This window comes from Pantherophis guttatus, chromosome 2, assembly GCF_059756535.1.
Source record: "Pantherophis guttatus breed Tessera chromosome 2, ASM5975653v1, whole genome shotgun sequence".
Taxonomy (NCBI): domain Eukaryota; kingdom Metazoa; phylum Chordata; class Lepidosauria; order Squamata; family Colubridae; genus Pantherophis; species Pantherophis guttatus.
In genome coordinates this window covers 180,594,194-180,617,107 of record NC_142064.1, presented here as the reverse complement: position 1 = coordinate 180,617,107, position 22,914 = coordinate 180,594,194, and the positions used below count along the sequence as shown (strand labels likewise).

The 22,914-nt window shown below is 35.8% G+C and overlaps 1 protein-coding gene across 1 annotated transcript in view; it reads left to right on the top strand.

Annotated features, from left to right (window-relative positions):
* The window catches only part of SLIT3 (slit guidance ligand 3), a 490,388-nt gene that overhangs the window by 46,070 nt on the left and 421,404 nt on the right, over nt 1-22,914 (top strand). Inside the window, exons 3-4 of the mRNA XM_034406116.3 lie at nt 652-723; nt 21,507-21,578. Coding sequence (XP_034262007.2) covers nt 652-723; nt 21,507-21,578 — 144 coding nt within the window. The remainder of the gene's footprint in view (nt 1-651; nt 724-21,506; nt 21,579-22,914) is intronic.

The window sequence follows — 22,914 nt, the reverse complement described above, 5'->3', positions numbered from 1 at the left end:
TATTGAAATAAAGTGTTTGAAGTCCTGTTCAATTGTTTTAAAGTAGCAGATTCAGATAAATTATTATGTAGATTGCAAAAAACTGGATGATTGCTAAAATAGGTGGCTCTCTGAATTTTTGGAGGCCACATATGGATGTCCAAACTAAATAATTATTGCTCTGCAGTACAAAGCTATATATGCTACTCATAAGTAAATTTCAGTTTGAATGGCAGAATTACTTCCAAGTAAGGTGTTATACAGTATATGGAAGCCTCCTATTCAGCGGTGAAATCCACTTACCTTCGCTACTGGTTTGGGAATGGGAGCATGCGCGTCCCTCTTCTGCACATGCTCAGTGGGTAATGATGTCCCGGCGGGTGGGCAAGGCCTCCTACCGCCGGCATTACCAGTTTGCGCGACCCGGATAGATCCAGCTGGATTTCACCACTGCTCCTATTTAATAACCTTCAGTCTAATTATGTCATACAGTGTTATGAGAGAAAGAATAGTGAGTGATATAGAAGAAAAACTAAATCCTGAAAAGACATTGCCTTTCTCTGCATTCTGTAGAGGAGGTGATAGATTGACTTTTAGGAAGGGAAAATGTTTTATATTTCCAATTCCAAAGTTTGGTTATTCTTTTAATGCTACTGAAATTTTCTCTTATAGGCATTTGGAAGAGAATCTAATTAGCATGATAGAACGTGGAGCATTTCAAGATCTAAAGCAACTAGAACGACTGTAAGTGTTATTTAATTACACTTGGTTTAATTGGTTTAATTAAACCAATTCTTTAATTAAGAGATAGCAACATAATGCAGGTGTGTTTAAATGTGGTGGGTGATGAAGTATATTTCATTCTTCAAAAAATGAAACTTAGGCAAGATTCAAATTTGGCTTGTTAGAATTATATGAAAAGAGATGCACTGTGTTCTGTTAAAAGCATAGCTATTCAATGTTTGCTTATTTTCTTATGAGAATATATAGTACTTTACAAAGCACCAGAGGATGGGCTTTAGCCCTAATCTAAAATTTGATGAAGACACAGGAACAGAAGATGATGAAAGAAATGGCAGAGTTAAACAGGGTAGCAATGTGTAGTATAGTAATAAGACACAAGAACTATGGCAGTCTAATAGCTATGCAATAAAAAAGAGTCACAAGGAAAGACTTCATCACATTAAGAGAAGTAGCCTTGAATTCTGGGGTGCACTTTTATACTGTCTTCTGAACATAAAAGTGAGGGTGTAAGGAAGCATTTGAATTGAAGAGGATAAGTAAATATATACCAGACAGAACTTTAGAGATGGGGGGGGGGGACAAAGGAAGCTATAAAAAGTCAAGATATATGATTTTTTTTAGGAAGTATTAGGTGCAAGCTCATAATAGAGTAGACCCTGGTTGGCCAAAAAATGCTGGATGGACATGATGGGACAATCAAAGAGGAGATGACTGCAATAATTTAGGTGGAGCTGGAAAGAGATGGGACAGAATCAGAGGTGGGTTTCAGCAGGTTCTGACCAGTTCTGGAGAACCGGTAGCGGAAATTTTTAAGTAGTTCAGAGAACCGGTAGTAAAAATTCTGACTGGCCCCGCCCCAATCTATTCTCTGCTTCCTGAATCCCAGCTGATCGGGAGGAAATGGGGATTTTGCAGTAACCTTCCCCTGGAGTGGGGTGGGAATGGAGATTTTACAGTATCCTTCCCCTGCCACGCCCACCAAGCCATGCCTACCAAGCCACACCACACCCACCAAGCCATGCCCACAGAACTGGTAGTAAAAATTTTTGAAACCCACCACTGGACAGAATTTTGCTCATAGGATAGAGAATACAGACCCTACATTATGGTAAAAATAAAAGCAACTCAACTTGAGCAGCACTTAAATATGAGGAACAAGGGAGCTTATACTTACCTGCTGATATTGAAATGCTTGCAGTGATTCATAAGATCTGTCCATCACTAAAGCTTATTTTCACAACCAGTTGTATCTTGACTTCTGTAGTTTTTTTTTTCAGTAAATGCTGAATTAGCCCATGATGACAAAAGCAACCCAACTTACCTGTGCAGGACTGCTGCTACCTACTATTCAATTGCTCTTAAGTATGAATGTACAGTTGTAGCCAAATGCCAAAAGACTCAGCCTGGCCTGTGGCGAATATGAGCTTGATTCCATTTGGCAAAATTGAGTCTCAAAGAATTGCTTAAATCAGCATTAAGAAGAAATATACAATCATTGCAAACTTAATGTCTTGTGGAAAATTTGATATAATATGTCATAAGACGAATGGCAGTTCCTTAGGTTAACACATTTTTATATTGAAAAATTGAAAGTTAGGATACAGTTTTAAACTAGATTTTATTTGCACATTTCCTTTTTTACTCCTGTTGAAAATATATAATTGTATTTTGATTTGGTACATTAGATGAAAAAAGTATATCATGAGCTCAGTTTAATAAAGTTTCTGTTATGACTACTAGACTTTCTCCAGCCAAATAGTTATTAATATTGCAATAAAACATAACGGGAAATATTACTGGCTTCATCTGTGGTTATTTAAAAAGCATAAAACCTTAAAATACTGAATGAGTGTAGTTTTAGTGGAATTTTATTTGCCAACACTTCAAAGCGAAGCTAAAACTATAAACTAAAAAATACGGACATGTTTTTTTTAAAAAATGTGTGACTTGTCATGGTTCCTGCATGTAAAATTTTAATATATGAAAAGGCCTATAGATTGTGTTCGGACCAAAAGCCTGCTTGTAGACTTACGTATCCTAAAAACTGTAACTTAGATTAAGCAACTGGATGCCCATAAATTTCAAAACATACTGCAGTGATTTAGTTTAATAGACAGAAAAGTGCTTGAATTATTATGTGTGAATAAAATGCAGTCTTGAAAATGGTTCCATCATAGAAAACTGATGTTCAGCTAAGGGTGCTATTGCTTCTGCTAGACCGAGTGTGAGCTAAATGATGTATCCCCACATTAGTAGAGGTATGAACACTTCAGTACTCTTATTAAATATGTCCTTATTAGAATAGCTAGGTTAAGACAAATGTCCGTATGACAAGGCTTACGCATTGTACTAAATTATAATTTATTTAGCAAAGGCTTGTTGAATAAATCATATTTGACTGCATTCAGGCAACAGCCTGAGACATTCTGTGGTTTCCTTGGTTTTGTATAAGCTGTTATATAACCTTGGTCCATAGATTGGCAGTGCATATTATAATCGTTAGGGGTTTTTTAAAATTCTTTCCTAAATTATTAAAAAGCATTATACCAAGACATGCTCATTTGATATTGTGAAAAGGATGTAAATGCAGGTAACGGGTTCCATATATTTCAGTCCATCTTTCTTGATTGTATTGGACATGCGTTGATTGTTTCAGCTTTTCAGAATTTTACCAACAATGAGGAAACAGCAATTAGCAAAGAAAGATTGACAATATGAGCAGTCATATCCTTAGAGAGAAATAGCACTTTGGGCTGCATCAAAGTACATTTTCATTCCATGAAAGGAATGTTATGAAATTCTTTGCAAATAATTTCCTATTTAGTCACTAACAAGAAAGTTTATGAACTGGGAAAAATGAACATTCATCTGTTTTATGTTAATCTTCACTTAGGTCATAATCAAGTTGTATTTGAAAATAATCACTCTTTTATCACTTCAATATTTTTCTAATAAGATAACATTGTTTATGATGGCTGGTCTTTATGAGATATGCATAGTTCTATCTGTTTTAATTGTATTAGGCTTCTATTTTTTTCCAGTACAAATTTGTTTTTTCCCCATTTTTGCTTCAATGAATTTAAAATAAAATAAAGCAACAAAAAACTATACACTTAAAACTTCTGGAGAGTATTAGCTTTTATTTATTTTATTTTTATTTTTTATTTTTATATGCCGCCCTTCTCCGGAGACTCAGGGCGGTTTACAATGCGTTAAGCAATAGCCTTCATCTTTTGTATATTTTATACAAAGTCAGCTTATTGCCCCCACAAACCAGGTCCTCATTTTACCCACCTTAGAAAGGATGGAAGGCTAAGTCGACCTTGAACCTGGTGAGAATTGAACTCGCAGTAATTGCAGGCAGCTGGATGTTAAATGCTGCCTTAGTAGGAGGCATTAGCCTCCTACGCCACTCATTCTCAGCTGAGAAATGTTGATGTAAATATATTAATTATCAACATATTTTACTGATGCTTCTATGCCATATTAATTGTTGTCAACTCTGAATAACATACATCTGTAAATCAAGTTAAAACAATATGAGTGATTATGATATATTTTTTAGAAGCCTAATGATATAGAATACAATAACACCAACACTATACTTATATACCAAGGAAGATAACCCATGTTAAACAAACAGACACTTCAAGAAGAACAGAATTATAAAACTCAACTTTCATAGACTGATGGAGACAGGTTTTGTGTCTTTCTTAAATTTCAGTAGGATTTGGGCCATTAGAAGCTCTGAAGGAATGGGAGATGGCCATTGAGAAGGGTGCTTCTGTATTTCCTGCTCATGACACTTCTTGAGAAAAATAAACACAATCCATCCTTATTGAATGGACAGTTACATTTGGAAATAGGCAGTACTGAAGACACCCAAATTCTGAGCCATGAGGAGCTTTAAGAATGATTTTGCATTCATATCAGAAGCAACAAGGCACTTCTGGGTTGAAAGGATTAGCCAGTGACAACATCATTGCCCAGGGGATGCCCAGTTGGGAGTTCCTTTAACATCCCTGGCAGGAGCTAGAGAGGGTTCAGAGGCAGCCCAGGGGTGAAATGCTCCCGATTCGGACCGGATCACCCGATCCGGTAGCGATGGAGGTGGGTGGCTCAGAGAACCGGTAGCAAAAATCCCTGCCCCTCCCTAATTCCCAGCTGAGCTGCACAATCATCAGAGGTTTTTTTTTTTTTACTTTTAAAAGCATTTTTTCTACAACCTCTTCGGCCGAAAAAATGCTTTTAAAAGTAAAAAAAAAAGCCTCTGATGATCGCGCGGCTCAGCTGGGATCATCAAAGGCTTTTAAAAGAAAAAAACCCTTTTTTTCATTTTACATTTTTTACATTTACATTTACATTTTTACATTTACATTTTTTTTGCAACAGTCATTAAGTGAATCACCATGGTCATTAAGTGCATTCAGCTTCCCACAATGACTTTGCTGGAAGCCTGTGGGCAAGATTGTAAATGGCAATCATGTGATCAAAATGCTAGGGAGGGGATGGGGGGGAAGGAGGGGAGGGGGAAAGGGTGTGGGGGAGAAAATGCTTGAATTTCTTATAAAACTTTTCAATTAAAAAAAAATATGCTGCAACTATTGCAAACACATGCCAGTTGCCACGCACCCAAATATTGATCACGCAGTTGTGGTGAGGCTGCAGAGGTTGTCTGTGCCAGGACTGGTTGTCACCTTTTTCAGCACTGTTGTATCTTTCACCTTTGTTTTTTTTATTATTTATTTATTTATTTATTTTGAATTTTGTTCAATGACTGAATGAGTGAGTGAGTGAGTGAGATCAATATGAAGAAGTACAACCCCATCCTGAGCTAATAAATTAACATCTCTCTAGAACTGGATGGCTTCTGAATCCAAAATCAGTCTGTCTTTCTAGGATTGTGCCTATGACTGCCCCATCCATTCAAATCCTAATAGCCTCCAGACACTGAGATGCACCTCAACAACCTCACCAGCCACTATTATTAACACAATATAGGCTTGAATATGTGTTCTTACCTGTGTTCTTGGTGATTTGTTGTAGGCATGTCTTCATTTGTTTCATTTCTTGCTTCTCAGTAAACGAGAGGCTCCCCTGGATAGGTGAGCAGAAGGGGCTACTCAGCTCCTATTGAAGACCATCAGTGCTTCTCTGTTCCAGCAGACAACAAAAGCCTCTATGGAGATTGGGTTGAATGAACAGAATGGTTTGGCTATGATGAGATACTGATAATAATGACCCCCATCTTCTAATCAAGTTCTGTTAGCTTTGAATGGGCATTTATATTTCTATACTATGCATGGAACATTATTTAGAAATCCTGAACTGGGATGCATTTGTTATGAAAGAGTAGTGCTAAAAGTGCTGGTGAATAAAAATGGAATGCTATCCACTGAAATCCAGACCTTATATACTTATTTTATTATATCATAGAAAATGAGAATTCAGTTGCAAGGAGTCTGACTATATTCAAGATATAAGCAGGCAGTTTAAAGCCAAATATAAAATTAAATGTAGTTACACCTTAATAAAATTGTAGTTTTATGTTAGCGATATTAATGCTTTTTAAAAAAATCTGATGAGGAAAAGAAGGGAAGCCAAGATGCTCATCATTTTTTTAATCCAGAAGTGAGTTACCATTGACTCTACAAATATTGCTGAACTACAACTTTCAACATTCTTTCTTCCTTTTTTCTTTTGGGACTTTTTGAGTCAGTGTTGACTGCCTGGAAAAGTCCCTGAAGTTTTCTTGGTCAGAAAGACCAAGAGCCCTCCTTCCTGGGGCTAAGAGAAGTGATAAGGTCACCCAACTGACTTGGTGCCCAAGGCAGAACTAGAACTCACTGTGTCCCAGTTTCTAGTCTGATGCCTTAATCACTACACCAAAGATGGTGTTGTTTAAATTGTAAAGGTTTTATCCTAACTGGTTCGAGCTACTAACTTGTAGAAATAGTTTATTAATGCCAAATGGCAGCATGTTAAACTGAGAAATCTTATAATTTGGATATAATAGAATATATACCAATTCTCTCTTTATGGCTACCATTGTTTGGATTCTATGGTATGGAAATGAAACAGAGTTTTTAGCCAGTGTTTTCTATTTGCCATTTCTAGTGTGCTAATATGATTGGCAGGACAATAATACAGAGTTCCATTCATAATATTGCATGTCTGTCTTCAGCTAGCAATAACTACAACCCTACAACCTTTTTGATCTCTCTCCATTGATGAGAGTGGACTTTGCTCCTTACTAAACATTTTAAAAATTGATGCCTCTTCAACAGAGGAAGCCATTAGCAGCTCTGTCAACAGGTCTTCGCAGGAGGAAGCTAAACTCAGGAAAAGGGCATCTAGGAAGACTACAGGCATAGTCTAAGAAATTATTTTGGTCCGCATGGATGCATCTGTACAGGCCAGAAAAGCACAGAAGCTTATTTTAACTAATAGAATAATAAGCCATCCTGATTTCATCAAAAAACATTTGTGTAGTAGGTCATTGACCCATAAGAACTCAAGGAAAAACAAATATGGGCCATGTTTAAACAGTCCAGAGGGTTTAAAACCACAATTCCTCTGCTTCCAAAAGAAGCAAGAATTATATTAGTGAAGGAAGATGTTCACAAGCAGCACATAAGTAATACTTACTGAAGTAGTAGTTTTAGTATATTCCTATTTATTCTTTCCTGAAATATGCTTAGAACTATGACATCTGCAGTTAGAATACGGATTACTGTATGCATTTGTGAAATGCTTGGTGGCACCATCGTAATAATGAAGTATCAGTGCATACAAAATACTATCTGTTTGCAGCCTCTTCTGTTTTAAAGATCATATATATCTAATGGATTTTAATATACATGTGGCATGCTAGTTTATTGAGATTTGGGACAGTTGTTAAGTGCTTTGAGAGTATTCCGTAGAGTTCTGAAATTTCTACAGCTTTATTGGGAGAGAGAGTGGTGTATCTCACTGTCTTCTCAAGAAGACAGATCAGGCAGTACCCAAAGTAAAGTATATGTGAAGAAAAGATCATTAACAACAATCAGGAAGGAAGGCAGAAAACATATCAAGCAGTGAAGGAAGAGAAGAATACACGGAATGTAATAGACGCTGAAACTTTTCAGAATTTGAAAAGGAGGCCAATACTATTGCTAGAGCTTTCAGAATGCATGGAGACAGCAAAAGTCCCCTGAGGCAGAGACTGATAATAATGGCTCTCTCAGAGGGGTAAAGCCAGATTTCAATGACAACAGTAGCTTGAGGAATTTAGAGTGGGAAAAAATTATGTGGCTGCTTTCTGGATGCTAGATGTAACGGGAAGACAACATTGGTGGACTTGAGGGAAAGAAACTATGGGGAAGAAAAAGATTTGGGGAGAGAGCATATTTGCTACAAAAGCTTGAAAACTATTCTGTATTCTGATCAAGGAGAAATGTATCCTGTGACTATGCATACATATTCTTTGTAAACAAAACAAGCAGTTTATCTGGACGAAAACAGAAGTGCCGAAGAATCAAACGACTGAAATGACTGCTTTGGGGACAATTGAGAAACATATTTTAGTAAAGGGCTAATTTAGTTCATATAGGAAAAAGATTAGGTTGTAAGACAGAAGAATAAAGCATGTGATTAAATGGAACAGTATAAACCATAGCTAGTAAATAGTCAGCCAATCACATATTGAAATAGAGCAGAGGAGGGTCTGAGAAGTCAGGCAATGATTACACAAGACCGGCTGGATTGTCAACAGTTGGAGAAAGAAATGCTAAAGAGGCTGGTTTCAAGTCAAACTGGGGTTGCTAGGGCACTGATGTGTTTATGGAAAGTGGAAAAAAGAATCCTAACAAATGGGTATTTGGAAATAGAGAGATTGGAGATGCCAAGTAAAGTTTCTTGCTAGGTCAGCTATAATTGGCCTTGAGACAAAGCAAAGTCACTGCTAGAAAGAAGATTACACCTAATCTGTTTTGCTGGAGGCTTCCAGAGCCCATAAACAGGAAACGTGCAGCCACAGAATGAGTGGAGTAACAAAGAGGAACAAAGTTGACAGATACAGATTTTGTGAGAGCGTTTTGTTTTAAACCTGATCATCAGCAGTTTGTGAAGGATTGTGAGTGTGGTCTTGGGAACTACACACAGGCTGATCTGACAGCAGATGATAGAGTAAAGATAGGACTGTTTCTACCAGACAGACAGCAGCTATCACGACTGATAAGCCAGTCTCTCTTGTGCCTAACAGTTCTTGTGCGATGAGAAAGGGTACAAGCTGTGCACATGGGCTAGTTGTCATACCCAAGAGACCTGATTCCCTTGGAATGAAAATGTGGAATGTCATGACAAATGAAGCCATTTCTATTTAGATGCAAATTAATGTCTCTGTGTATGGAGACATACATGAGTGACCATGCAAACAATTTAATAATGTTTCTCCATAGTAAAATAAACATTTTACCTATTATAAAAAAATAAAGGGAATGTATATATTTTTTTAAAAAACTAACTAAAAAAGCATATAAATGAATATATGAATAATAATAATAATAATAATAATAATAATAATAATGCCTTTATTGTCACTGTACATCATGTATACAACAAAACAGAATAAATTTTATTCTGCCCAAAAGATATCACTTTTATTTATTTTATTTATTTTATTTCTGCTTATTCCATTCCATTTTACAGTAAAGCTTCTGAACAGCAATAATCTAACCAGAAAATAAAAAAATATCAGTAAAAAAACATGAAAAATACATAAAATGACTAATCAGAATCATAAAATGAAACTAACAAAATACATTTGTGCACTTGCAAATCTAGTCAAAGCATCCCCTCTTTTGCTAGTGGGTCTTAATGCCTTTCCTAAAGCCAAGTAGAAGTGGAGTTGCCTGAATATCCTGCATAAGGGAGAAATAGAGGTTGGGCTACACAATTGATGCACAAGATATAACTATCCAAACATTTTTCTAGCCACAGCAGCCATAAATAGGGGCTGTGAATTTAGGAAGATCTCTGGAACTACCTCTGGAATGGGGAAATACAAAGCTGACCAGAATCAAAGATGGAATTGTTAAGCCTGCAAATCCAGACTTGATGCATTTTGAAAGTGTAAATCTCTTCTTCCTCATCTGAACCTAATAGTGCCCAGGCATTAGTTCAGCACCCTATCACCAGGGCCGGATTTAGATGAAAAGAGGCCCTAGGCTATTCCACTTATGAGGCCCTTTCACCTATAGTGAAAGTGTAATTTTAATTTTGCTAACAATTTGAATGTAGGCCCCTCTTGATCTTGAGGCCCTAGGCTGAAGCCTAGTTAGCCTATAGGAAAATCCGGCCCTGCCTATCACTCACTGTTGATCACAGAGCCAAGATGCATAACTGAATACTTTCAGCATATTAATAACAATCAACTCAGGACTGACAAATGACATGTCCTAGCAGTCATGTAAATACAGTATTAAAAAGAGGTAGGAAGACAAGAAAAGAGTGCCCTGAGGTATTCCACATAACAAAAGCACTCCTCTCTACATACAGATAATTCCTTCTTCACATCACTGATTGGAAAAATGAAAACCACTGCAAAACAATGCCATGTATTCCAGTCTCTCAGAAATGAATCAAAAGCTGCTGGTCAAAAGCAAGAGGTTAAAGAGGACCAGTGCAATTCCCCCACTCTGGACTCCCTGTGGGTCATCCACAAACATGACCAACACAGTTTCCATGCTATATCCTGGCCTGCAACCTGACTGACAAGGGTCCAAATAATCTGTTTCCTCAAGCTGAGATAGGCCAGATAAAGGATCAGAGATTGGGGATTTCAAGAATGCTATTTTATTGCTTAGTATATATCAACATATATTAAGACATTTGCAATTGTAAGGTAGGTAGGTAGGTAGGTATGGAAAGGAAGGAAGGAAGGAAGGAAGGAAGGAAGGAAGGAAGAAAGAAAGAAAGAAAGAAAGAAAGAAAGAAAGAAAGAAAGAAAGAAAGAAAGAAAGAAAGAAAGAGAATCCTGTTCAAATCTTTCAATGATTTTTTAAAGACCCAGAAAGTTGAATCGGGGCTATTCTGAGTCTATCAGGCTTTCTACTTTCCTAGAACTGAGTAACTGATCTTCCTCTCCCATCCCCTTCTCAGGGCCAGACCTTAAATTTGTATACAACCCCTCTGAAGCTTCAAGGCTACCTCTCTTCCCACAACCATTTCCTAAAAAGGGTAACTTATAGACAGGTCTAAAATTATCCACAACAGTGAGATAGAGGGAACAGTGAGCAAAAGAGGGACTGATACTTCATTCAAAGAAGCATTGATTACTGTAGCAACTTTATATCACAGAGACCCCAAGCAACCATGAGAACTGGGGTTCCAAATGGGTAGTGTTGGAGCTGACCCTACAGAAAACACTATCCAGTTCCTCAGAAGTGATAGTCTCAAAAATACAACCAGATGCAACCAGAATGACAAAAGGTCTTATTTTTCTGCTCATTTCCCTGAGCTTCTCAATAATCCAACCATAGAAGGCAAACCCTTCTTACTTCTGAGTCACTGAGAGTTGAACAGCATATTAATTTAAATAATAATAATTGTACACTTCTCATATAATATTCATAATTACATATAGTTTACCAGAGTTGATAGTTATTTTCTTTCCATGGAATGGAAATGATGTAAGGGTAGAGATGGTCTTCGGTTTTTAAGACAGCATCATATTAACAAAAATAAATGTGTGACTATAGTTGTAACTAATGTTGGCATAGATATTCCCTTTTCCTGGAGTGTACTATAACCTCAGATAGTATCTGTGCCCATAAATTAAATCATAGTTGCTCTTTCTTGCTCTTGTAAAAAAAAAAATTAGCCAGTTTTCAGAACATAATCCCTGACTTTCTAACAGATTATCATATAACTTTGGAGAATACTGGATTCAGTTCAGCTCTCTGATGGAGACCATATTCAGAAACAAACTCTATGGTCTACGTTTATATAGATTGGCTATAATAACAATCTTTCATGACCGATTCTGCTCCTTCTCCTCTTTCTTTTATAGTGCCTGAATTGGTCATGTCTGAGACATTTGCATACAACTTAATCTAGGCTGTACAATAACAAATCCTTCAAATTACAAAAGGGATCCTCTTAATCTGCTTATTAGGTGAAAATGTGCATTCAGTCATCCTCCCAACACTTTATATATAAAATATATATGTACAAAGTAGACAAATTTCATCATAATGAGCCTATTCTAGTTTAACTACTGGCTGATTTGTGTACACATCCTTTCACAGTCATCCATTCCTCCAATACTGTTTAGACTCTATAGCTATTAATGTAGCTAAGCAGGTAAGGGTAGGATGGAATGCAGATATACCTGTTCACCCCAGTTATGAGCTGCATTGTCAGGAAACACTGTCTGCAGTGTTTCTAGACCATGTTTCTCTGGATATTACACCCTTGCATCAAGTTAGGCTATGCATAAAGAAGAAGTGTGTTTGGGTACCATCTTCCACGGGCCTTTCTTGTCTCAAATGCCATCATTTTCTTGTTATCTGGTTTATAAAAAGCAACCATTTGAAAATGGAGATGATCAACATGTGGTTTCAAAATCTGTTTTGTGTACAAGTGGAGGCCGTAATTTAAATTGTTCAGACAATATTGAAGCATGTAGAGAAGAAAAGAGATAAAGTTGGCAAATACATACAAGAACTAATAGCAATTAAAAGTAAGGTTATACCACATTTCAGACCTGGAAAAGAAGAAGCATAATAAAGAGACTCAAAACAACCCTGCCTTGATTCTGTTTGAGAGGGTGGAAAGAAACTGGCAGGCTTTATGTTTTTATGTTTTTATACCCCCAAACCATAAAGGGGCTTCCAGTAATCCTTGCAATATTTGTTTCTTGGCCTGGGCTACTTTGAAGATGTGTGTGTGTGTGTGTGTGTGTGTGTGTGTGTGTGAGAGAGAGAGAGAGAGAGAGACAGAGAGAGACAGAGAGAGACAGAGAGACAGAGAGAGAGAGAGAGAGAGAGAGAGAGAGAGAGAGAGAGAGAGAGAATTATCATAAATGGGAAAAAGGAGAACAGAAAATGATGAAGAACAAGAGTTTGTGGTTTCAGCCTGGCATGAAATTTTTGCTTTAGAAAAGCTGGTCTTTGCCTGGATATCAGAAGAGGACATTGTTCTTGTCTTACTTTACTTTCTGCTCAGATCAACTTTGAGCAGATATGGAAGGGACCAGGAAGTCTTCTAGTTCAACACCCTGTTCAAGAAGGAAACCCTATAACATTTCAGACAAATGGTTGTCCAATTTCTTCTTAAAAACCTCCAGTGTTGGAGCATTCACAACCTCTGGAGACAAGTCATTCCACTGATTAATTGTTCTCACTGTCAGGAAATTTCTTCTTAGTTCTGGATTGGTTCTATCCTTGATTAGTTTCCATCCATTGCTTCTTGTCCTGCCTTCAGATGCTTTGGCTGCCCTCTTCTTTGTGGCAGCCCCTTAGATATCGGAACACTGCTATTATGTCATCCCTAGTCCTTCTTTTCATTAAACTGGACCTAACTAATTCTTGCAACCATCCTTCACATGTTTTAGCCTCTAGTCTCCTAATCATCTTTATTGCTCTTCTCTGTACTTTTTCTAGAATCTCAACATCTTTTTTATATCATGATGACCAAAACTGGATGCAGTATTCCAAGTGTGGTCTTACCAAGGGCTTATAAATTGGTACTTCACTCTTCATGTGATCTTGATTCTATCCCTCTGTTAATGCAGTCTAGGACTGTGTTGGCTTTTTTTTTTTTTTACTCCTGCAGCACACTGCTAGCCCCTCTCAAAATTACTACTACTGATCCAAGTACCATGTATTCGGTACCTGTGCATTTGGTTTTTCTTGCCAAAATGTAGAACCTTACTTTTCTCACCATTGAATTGCATTTTGTTAGATAGGGCCCAGAGTTCTAGTCTATTGAGAGCTTTCTATATCTTGAGTCTATCTTCTGGAATGCTGGCTATTCTTGTCAAGTTGGTGTTGTCTGCAAATCTGATGAGTTTTCTTTCTATCCTCCGTCTAAATCATTGATGAAGATATTGAAGAACACACTGGGCCTAAAACAGAGCCTTAGGATACTTCCCTCCAGATAGATGCAGTTCCATTAAAGGTGACATGTGGAATGCAGTTGATCAGCCAGTTAAGAATCCATCTGATGGTAATGCTGTGTAACCCACATTTTTCTATCTTATCAAGTCAACTTCCAAACTACAGTTCATATAGACACTATTTGGAATTTTGTCATTGTTTTTTAGGAGTGCAATGGTTGAATGAAAAAAAAATACAGAAATTTTTGTAGAATTGTTAACAAAGCAGCTTGCAAAAATAATTCTGTATAATTGATAGATTGGTCAATTTATTATTGTCCTATTTGTCATGTAGTTGAAAGTGAAAACTGAGTTGTCTCAGTCTATTTTATCTGAACCTGTTTAAACATTATTTTAAAATGAAATGAAATGATCTAAAATGAACAAGCTTCAGATTTTATACTAAAAATGGATAATGCTTTAGAAATAAGCAAGGACTGTGACTTGCGAAGGGAGATTAGTAGCAAAAAGTAGCAAAAAGATGAAAGCAGTCATATTTTGTATAAAACTCTCATTTTGCACTTACAACTGATAATAAGCTAGTTTTGCACATGAGGTGAATCATGTTTCCACTGAATAAGTTCTACATTTTGTGGCTTTACGTACTCATATAATTTCTGACGTATAGAATGGAGGAAAGATGTAAAATGAGTAATTTGATAAACTGAAGTCAGGACGATACAAGGCTTCATTAAATGTTTTTGCTGTTTGGCTACTTAATAATATTCAAAGGAAAGATAATCCTTAAATTTTAGCTGTTTCATAGATTTAGACCACTTATGACATTTCTGGCACTGAGCTGCGTAAAACAAGCCATTCTTCCTTTAGCACATACATAAAATACAGCCAGCAATCAAATAAACTAAAGAGTAAAATAAAATATCTGTAGCTCAGATATACTGTAGTATAAGATTATGATGAAAGCAGTAGGGTAAATTTGAAAGTTATTTCCAAGATAAAGATATAGAATAGAATAGAATAAGTTGGAAGAGACCTTGGAAGTCTTCTAGTCCAACCCCCTGCTTAGGCAGGAAACCCTACACCACTTCAGACAAATGGTTATCCAACATCTTCTTGAAAATTTCCAGTGTTGGAGCATTCACAACTTCTGCAGGCAAATAAAAAATATTATATTAGAACTTTTCTCCTGGTGTAGCTACATTAATCTTCAAAATAGCTGGTATATTAACCTGGTCTACATATTATTGCTAATCAATAAGGTGTTTATTTTTGGTATAGGATATATGTAAATGCACCACAAGAAAAACAATCCATAGCCAGGAAGCCTGACTAGCAGGAGGTGGGGTATATAATTTTTTTCTTCTTGTCATGACTCCCCCACACACTTTTTTCGAAGTTCTTATTCCTATTACAGGTCATATCCCTTTGTAGTAGCTGACTTTTGTTTGGGGAGATACAAAGAAAAAGGCCAGACAGTCCCCTCCATCCCTTTAGACCCCCAAAATATTTAGAATTACTATATAACTGCTAGCTACAAATAATTTTATTTAGTTTGTTATTTATTTAGTTATTTATTTAGCTACTTAGTAATTCTGGTGTGGACTTAAATATATGGCACCTGGAAACTGAAAATTGTAGTTAGTGGTCAATTAGTTTTTGATTTAATTGGCCCCACTTTGTTAGTTAGTTTGTTTGTTTATTTATTTATTTATTTATTGCGATTTATATGCCGCCTTTTTCCCTAGGGACTCAAGGCGGCTTACAAAATGACAACTTCAATACAAATCACAATACAATACCAAATTAAAATCAGTAACCCAATTAAAAAACGATTTAAAATTATACCAGTGTACCCCCAAACGGATCAGTTTAATTGGCGGAAGTTTAATGAACTTTGGTGTTATGTTTGATAAGCAGCATTTAAAAAGTTTGATGTCCTAGCAATACTGGTTCCTATGAGATAAATCTAGCTTTGATATAAGAAACCATGAATATTTAGGCATAAGATCAATATGAATAATGGACAGTTTATTTATTTGTCATTTATTTTTCAAATTTAACAAGCTGCCTAATTCCATAAACAGCCTGACTGATGTAAAAAACAATAATCAGAAAAACAAGGAAAAGAACAATATATGTCCAGATGAAAAAGCATTCAGACTAATACATAGAACTCTGTACGAGGCTCACCCCCCCACCCCATCCTAATTCAATGCCTGTGGAAAAAGCAAAGTTTTCTGACCTTTTAAAAAGGATCTCAGATTCAAATCCCTCCCATCCAAACAAACAAAATCCACCAACTGATACACCTGCAGAGACAGGAGACTTGAAAGCTAGTAAGAGATCAAGGAGAATTAGTGCAGAGCCTCCACCAGAAGTTATGATCGAGTATGATCACTGCTGTCTCAGTTCTATGTCCTAGTCTGAAACCTGATTGAAATGAATCCTTTTTCTCCAGGGCTTTTTTGAGCTGCAGCTTGATAACTTTCTCAACAAACTTTCCTAAAAAAGAAAGGTTGGATACTGGATGAAAACTGGGTCCAGCACTGTTGGGTCCAGCAATTGTTTATAGAGGAGAGGTTATACCACTTCCTCTATAAGATCAGCAGAATGTGCCCTGTTCCTCAAGGAAACTGATATCAACACATGGATCCAGATGCATATTACCTAGGCAACTTTTACAAACAGGAAGGCCATGGATCTATTAAGCAATTGGTTGGATTTGCACTGTCCATTTCCCTGGAAATTACAGCTTCAAGCCCATCCCAGTTAAACTGGCAAGGTTGTGTCTAGGCATGTTGACAGCACTTGCCCGGTCGAAGTCCATCATCAAGTGAGTTTATCCATCAAACAACTAAAATATTCCTCATAGTGTCCATGCAGAAGATCCTGAAGCTCATGCTCCCATCAAAGAATGAGCCATCTAAATAGGGTGGTTGGGCAACTATCTGCAGCCCGGATAAGAGCAGAAATATAAGTAGAAATAAATTTGCGTCAAGATAGGAAATAGTTTTTAAAATGGTGCATTTTATCCTTTTCCATAAAGTGTGTGAATTGACTCTCAGTTTGCCTCTGAAATTTACATATTAAAAAGAATCTAGTAAAAAGGAGTGCTACACCTACTTTCTGCTAGAAATGTAGAGATCAAGACACATCTCCATAGCCACCAAGAAGAAAAGGAAAAATAAATCTACAATGTGCAGTTTCATCTGGATCCCTAACTCTGTTTCATTCCAGTCATTGGGGAAGAGGACAAATAGTTACTCCCAATATTTTTATTTTAATCTTGGGATATCCCTTCCCCTATAGACTGTGATCCTGCTTCACAGTTCCACATGTGTTTATTTCCAGCATCTGTTCTCTCTCCATGTTCATTTTTCATTGCTTCAAATTGTCTCAGTAAATATTCTTTTAAAAGTCTTTGTACTATTTTAAACAATTTCAATTTTAACAAATTAACTTTGTCAGGGCTGGCATATTGGTTTTCTGTATAAACATTAATTGGACTCCAACAGTTTCTCTGGGAAACAAGTAGAGATTATATAAAATAGCTTGTTAAAGTATAAACCACTTGGAGTTTGATGTTCGGTTTCACATATTAATATATCTTGACAGTTATTAGTTTGCTTTTCAAAGAACCCTGTAGATATTGAGATAATGAATTTCATAATTAACTAAATGAATTTTATAATTAACCATTAGGTTATGTATAAACAACATGCAGCTATGGGCTAGTTCTTGTCACTTTTTAAACCCTCTAAACAATAATAAAGTTACACCCAGATGTTCCCAATGGTTACAGTTATTTCATTTCTAAAGAAAGCACTGTTGTCTCAAATACAATGTTCCACGCCTCTGTTGAAAAGCAGATGGATTGGAAGCTAAAGAACAAGGTATTCTGTTTTTGTTTTGTTACTTTTAAACACATTAATGTAAACATTAGCCCACCCTCTGTTAGTCACACTCCGGTGCCAAAGTTTGTCCTGAGATGCTAATTTAACTTGCTTTCTTGGATCATATGACAGAAAGCCTACAGTTCCAATATGCTATCCTAGATGAATTGTCCAATGCAAAATGTATATTTTGAAATCGTTGAGGCAAGGAAAAACTTGGGATGATGTAAGAAAGGTGTCATTTTGCTATTTCATCAGTCTAATACTATCCTGTTTTTCATAAAACTCAGATCAGTAATAAGAATTTTTTAGGAATTTGTATTGAATAGTTTTATATCTTACATTTAAAGTAATAAATTAATCTTAAATTATACCAATAAATTAGTAGATTGCTATTTTTAAAGAAATTTAAATAGCAATTAGAAAAACATCAAAAGGAGAATCTGGTAATTTAGTAACGTATCAAAGAAGCCAGAGCATTGATCATTCCAGACTACAATAGTATAATTCTGTTATAGCTCCAAGGAGTGGGGCGGAAAGTCTTTGGACTAACAGATCATTATCATATGACTGTAAAAATAAACCCATGCATATTTTGTGGATAAATATCTATAAATAGGGCAAGGTATTTCAAAATTGGAAACATTTCTCTACAGTACTTGATATGGGGTAATAAAACATATTTGTATGTGTGTATGTGTTTTAAATGTTGCCTTACAGGAATGGAAAGATAGCGAGTTGCATGCTAATCAGAATGTATCTAAATACATTTTGATGAACAACTTGTACAAGCATATATTTTAAATCTGTCAAAAGTTTTCTGCTCCAGCATTTCATGCAAACTGATAAAATAGGATTAGAAAGCAGAAACAACTGTCCCACGCTACTAACAGATAATTATGGTTAAAAAGTTGAGACTGGTACTTTTTGCTATTTCTTCTTTTTGTAGAGGAAATATGCAAACCACAAAGTTCATGAGCTCTGGCAGGACATGACACTCTTGGGGATGCTCAGGAGGCTCATTTCCAGCTAAGAACAGACCACCAAAAGCCACTCCTGGCTCTAATAACTCTTTTTAGCCACTGGGTAATTCTACTCCTTTAGCAAAGTTGCAACTTTTTGTTTCTGAGGTGGCAAGGGCTTGATGGGCTGGCAGCGCAGGCTAGCCGAAGTGGTGAAGTGATTCATTTGAAACAGAATCTAAACTGAAAGGGTTTTCTATTTTTTCTAAAAAAGATTTTTTAAAATTCATTTTAGATTTGTTTTATCCCCATTATTTAGTTTCAGAGAAGGATGTTGCTTTTAAAGCAATGCACAATAAAAGAATATTTGCTTTCATGTTTTTCTAAAAAGAATAAGGCAAAAGCAGTAGCAGCAAGTTACCAACCCCAAATCAGCGGTCAATAAATCAGAGTATCCGATAGTAGAGTTAAATGCTTGTTTGGGAAATGAATCTTTTAAGCTGACAGCAGAAAGAAAGTTAAATGTTTTGTGGCTGAATACACTATGCATGCAAGAGCAAAAATCATTTTTGTATGTTGCTACAGGTCATGTTGTGAAACCAATGGTGCACATACATAAGGGGGGAGGGGAGCACAGGAGCTTTTTAAAAGATGGTGAAGCTCAGATGACAACTGCAATCAGGATCCATTCTACTTTAGACTTTAAAGAGGATAATAAATAGAGCAAAAAGGTGTTTCATCACATGTGGGCTATGAATGTAGTGATTCCTTATCCACATTTTTCTTGGGATTGTACAGCTGTTGCTAAGAGAAGTTGCATGATCCCTGGAAAAGGCTGCTTTAAATAATTGCAGACAGATGCTACATTCAACCTCACACCTCTTTGCACTCTGAAAACAGTTATCAGCTAGCACAGCTGACAGACTGCTGATCTGAGACTTTTCTCTTAGTTGAAAATTTGTCAGCAATATGACATACTACTGTAGTAGTATGTTTCTGGGGTTTTCAGATGTGGCCCCACTTACATGACAATGCATATAAGACTGCAATGAGGTTTGAATATCCAAGAATAACCATGAGCAAAAGTACTTCAGATTTATTTAATCCTTAGAACAACCCTTAGAACAGCCTTAGAACAATGTTCTAGTTATTTTCAGAAAAATGAACATGGTGTCACCCATGCATTCACCAGAGCCAAAACAATTAAGGTTCTGTTCTTACAACCTTGAATTCTTTTCCTTTTGTCTGAGTATTCTATAGGCTTGAATAAGAATCATTGTTTTTTGTTGCTGTATGCTGACTCCATCATAAAAAAATATATATCAAGAACTGGCTTTGGAATTTATCTTCCCATATTTTAGGGCAGCATTAAGTTTGCAAGATTCTGCTCCTGTGATATTGTCACATTGGGGAGGAGGGCAAGGCAAAACCCACACTTAAAATTCCCTGGTTTCTTTGTAGATGACAATAGAGCAAATTAAGTTTTATATTGAAACTTTATTGAAGCTTAATGAAGAAGCCAGTGTATAGTGCCTCTCTGATAATATTGTGCAACACTATTCAAAGCAGCTTACCCACTGCAGCTAATATAGGGCTGATCTCAACATTTCTCCTAATCAAAAGTAGGTGAATGCTTCCAACATTATAAGAATGGAAATCAGAACCAGCCATTTATTCCATTAATGTTTTCACTTGGGAGAATAGAATAGAATAGAATAGAATAGAATAGAATAGAATAGAATAGAATAGAATAGAATAGAATAGAATAGAATAGAATAGAATAGAATAGAATAGAATTTTTATTGGCCAAATATGATTGGACACACAAGGAATTTGTCTTGGTGCATATGCTCTCAGTGTATATAAAAGAAAAGATACGTTCATCAAGAATCATAAGGTACAACACTTGTCATAGGTTACAAATAAGCAATCAGGAAACAATATCAATATAAATTGTAAGGATACCAGCAACAAGGTTACAGTCATACAGTCATAAGTGGGAGGAGATGGGTGATGGGAACGATGAGAAGATTAAGACATAAGAGATTGGACCTCTGCTGATAATTTGAAATGCATTGTTGGTTGTCCTGGTTGTCCCATGACATAGTAAACCATGATTATTTATTTTTATTTATTTGTCTAATTTATATGGCTGTCCATCATACCAAAACCAATTCTGGGCAGCATACAACAAAGCTAAAAACAATAAACAAATGCATAAAACCATTATTGTTTTAATTATAAAATTAAAAAGTGTTAATATAATTAATAATATTGTTATTAATTATAAAAAGCAATAAAAATCTATAATAAGCTAAACTAACAAGGAACATGGGATGTTAATTATAATGAAGTTACCTCACAAATTCATTTATCCCTTGGAGTCTCCAAGCTTGCCAACATAACCAGGTCTTAAGGAATCATTTGAAGCTCAGAGGTTATGAGATCAACTTCACCTCTGGGGAAGAAGATTCCAAAAGACCTGCTGCCTAAGGCCTGCCAAATGGAACTCTTAACATGATCTTTCAGAAATATATACATACCGGTACATACATGATTGTGTGTGTGTGTATGTGTGGGGAAGGGAGGGAGGAAGGGAAAGAAGAGCTGGAAAAGTATCAAATTAACTGCAATGAGTATTAAGTATTTGATTTTTTTTAAAAAAATCAACTATTTCTTTAAAAATTTTCTGAAAAAAGCAATCTGCGTTAAAAGAAAGAAAACTTCTTGCAAACTGTCTGCAATATCCATTGTAACAATAGTGTTAATGCACATTGCTTTCTGGTAATGTTCACAGATCTTCTATTAACACTGAGTTTCTTTCTTTAGACGCCTGAACAGAAATAAACTGCAAGTTCTTCCAGAATTGCTTTTTCAGAACACACTGAAGCTAACCAGACTGTAAGTATAGTTTTTATTTTTGGCATCCTATATGTGCTTTGGTTCTTAAGTCAGCAATTTTGGCTGTGAGGTTTTGGTATGATGCCTTCTTGAAGTGGATTTTGAAATGTGTCTTAGTTTATTATATAAAATCTTTTGCTGGGAAACATTTACTTGTCTTTTTACTACTCTGTAGATTAATTGTGAAGTCAAAACTGTCGCTATGTTTCTGTTTCCCTTTTCTTCTCTAATACGGCTACAAGGAGATCACAAATTTCTACTTCCGGTTTCTATTAACACACTGTGAAATTGATGGTTAATCTCAAAATGTTTGGTGGAACAAAGTAGGTTCATAAGTCTCACAAATGTTGGCTTTCCTCAAACAAAGCATTCTTAAAATTAATTACTGTATGTCAAACTGTGATTAATAAAATTGGATATGAAGTTTCTTAATTTCCTCACATGCTGGCAAATTGTAGGACAGCCATATTAGTCTATAGTGGCAAAAAATATGATGAAGTGAGCTACAGTCCATGAAATCTTATGTCTTTTAATGAAATTAATTACTTTGAAAAGGTGCTACCACATTTCGTCTGATTTTTCACATGCTGGGGAAGGAGAAGATTTTTTTAAAAAAATAAAGAAATAAAGAGTACCTGGAGAGGGTAAGCTCACTCATGTTGTGAAAAGCTACAATTTGTGATGAAGTCTGAAGAAACAAATTAGTTTTGGATATAGGAGTTTAGGAAATAGGTGTCCATAAAGCCGCTGATTTTTATTCCAATAATGATTTTGCATAGCAATAGGACAGCTGTGATTATTATCACCTCTCATGACCCCTGCTGTATTTGTTCAGTATGCTCTTCAAGTAAACAAGGTCATGCTTTTGTATTCCCATCTAGATCAAGATAAAAGATATAATTAAAATTTGCATTACAATACCAAATTATATAAAAGAAATATATTTGTGAATTATAATGATATGAGCTCAGTAACCATGAGACTTTTGTTTTAAAAGCCACTTATTGTATTTCAGTATTTTAGTGATTAATAAAAAAAAATTCATCTGCATAATTTGCGCTGATATACAACTTGGCTGTATTGTGGATACTCTCTCTCTCTGTGTGTATGTGCACACAGTATAGACAACTTGATTGTCTCAGTAAATGAATGATTCTTAATACATTAATAGTATGAAGCTAGCACATATTTTCTCTCTGTTTTCAGTTCTTTATTTTTTTTTTCAGCCAAAATACCTGCAACAAAGTGATTATTAGAATATTTTATCTAAAAAAAGTTAGTAATGTACCTTCAATATTTTTTTTTTAACCAACAGTATGTGGTTAAAATTTCTATC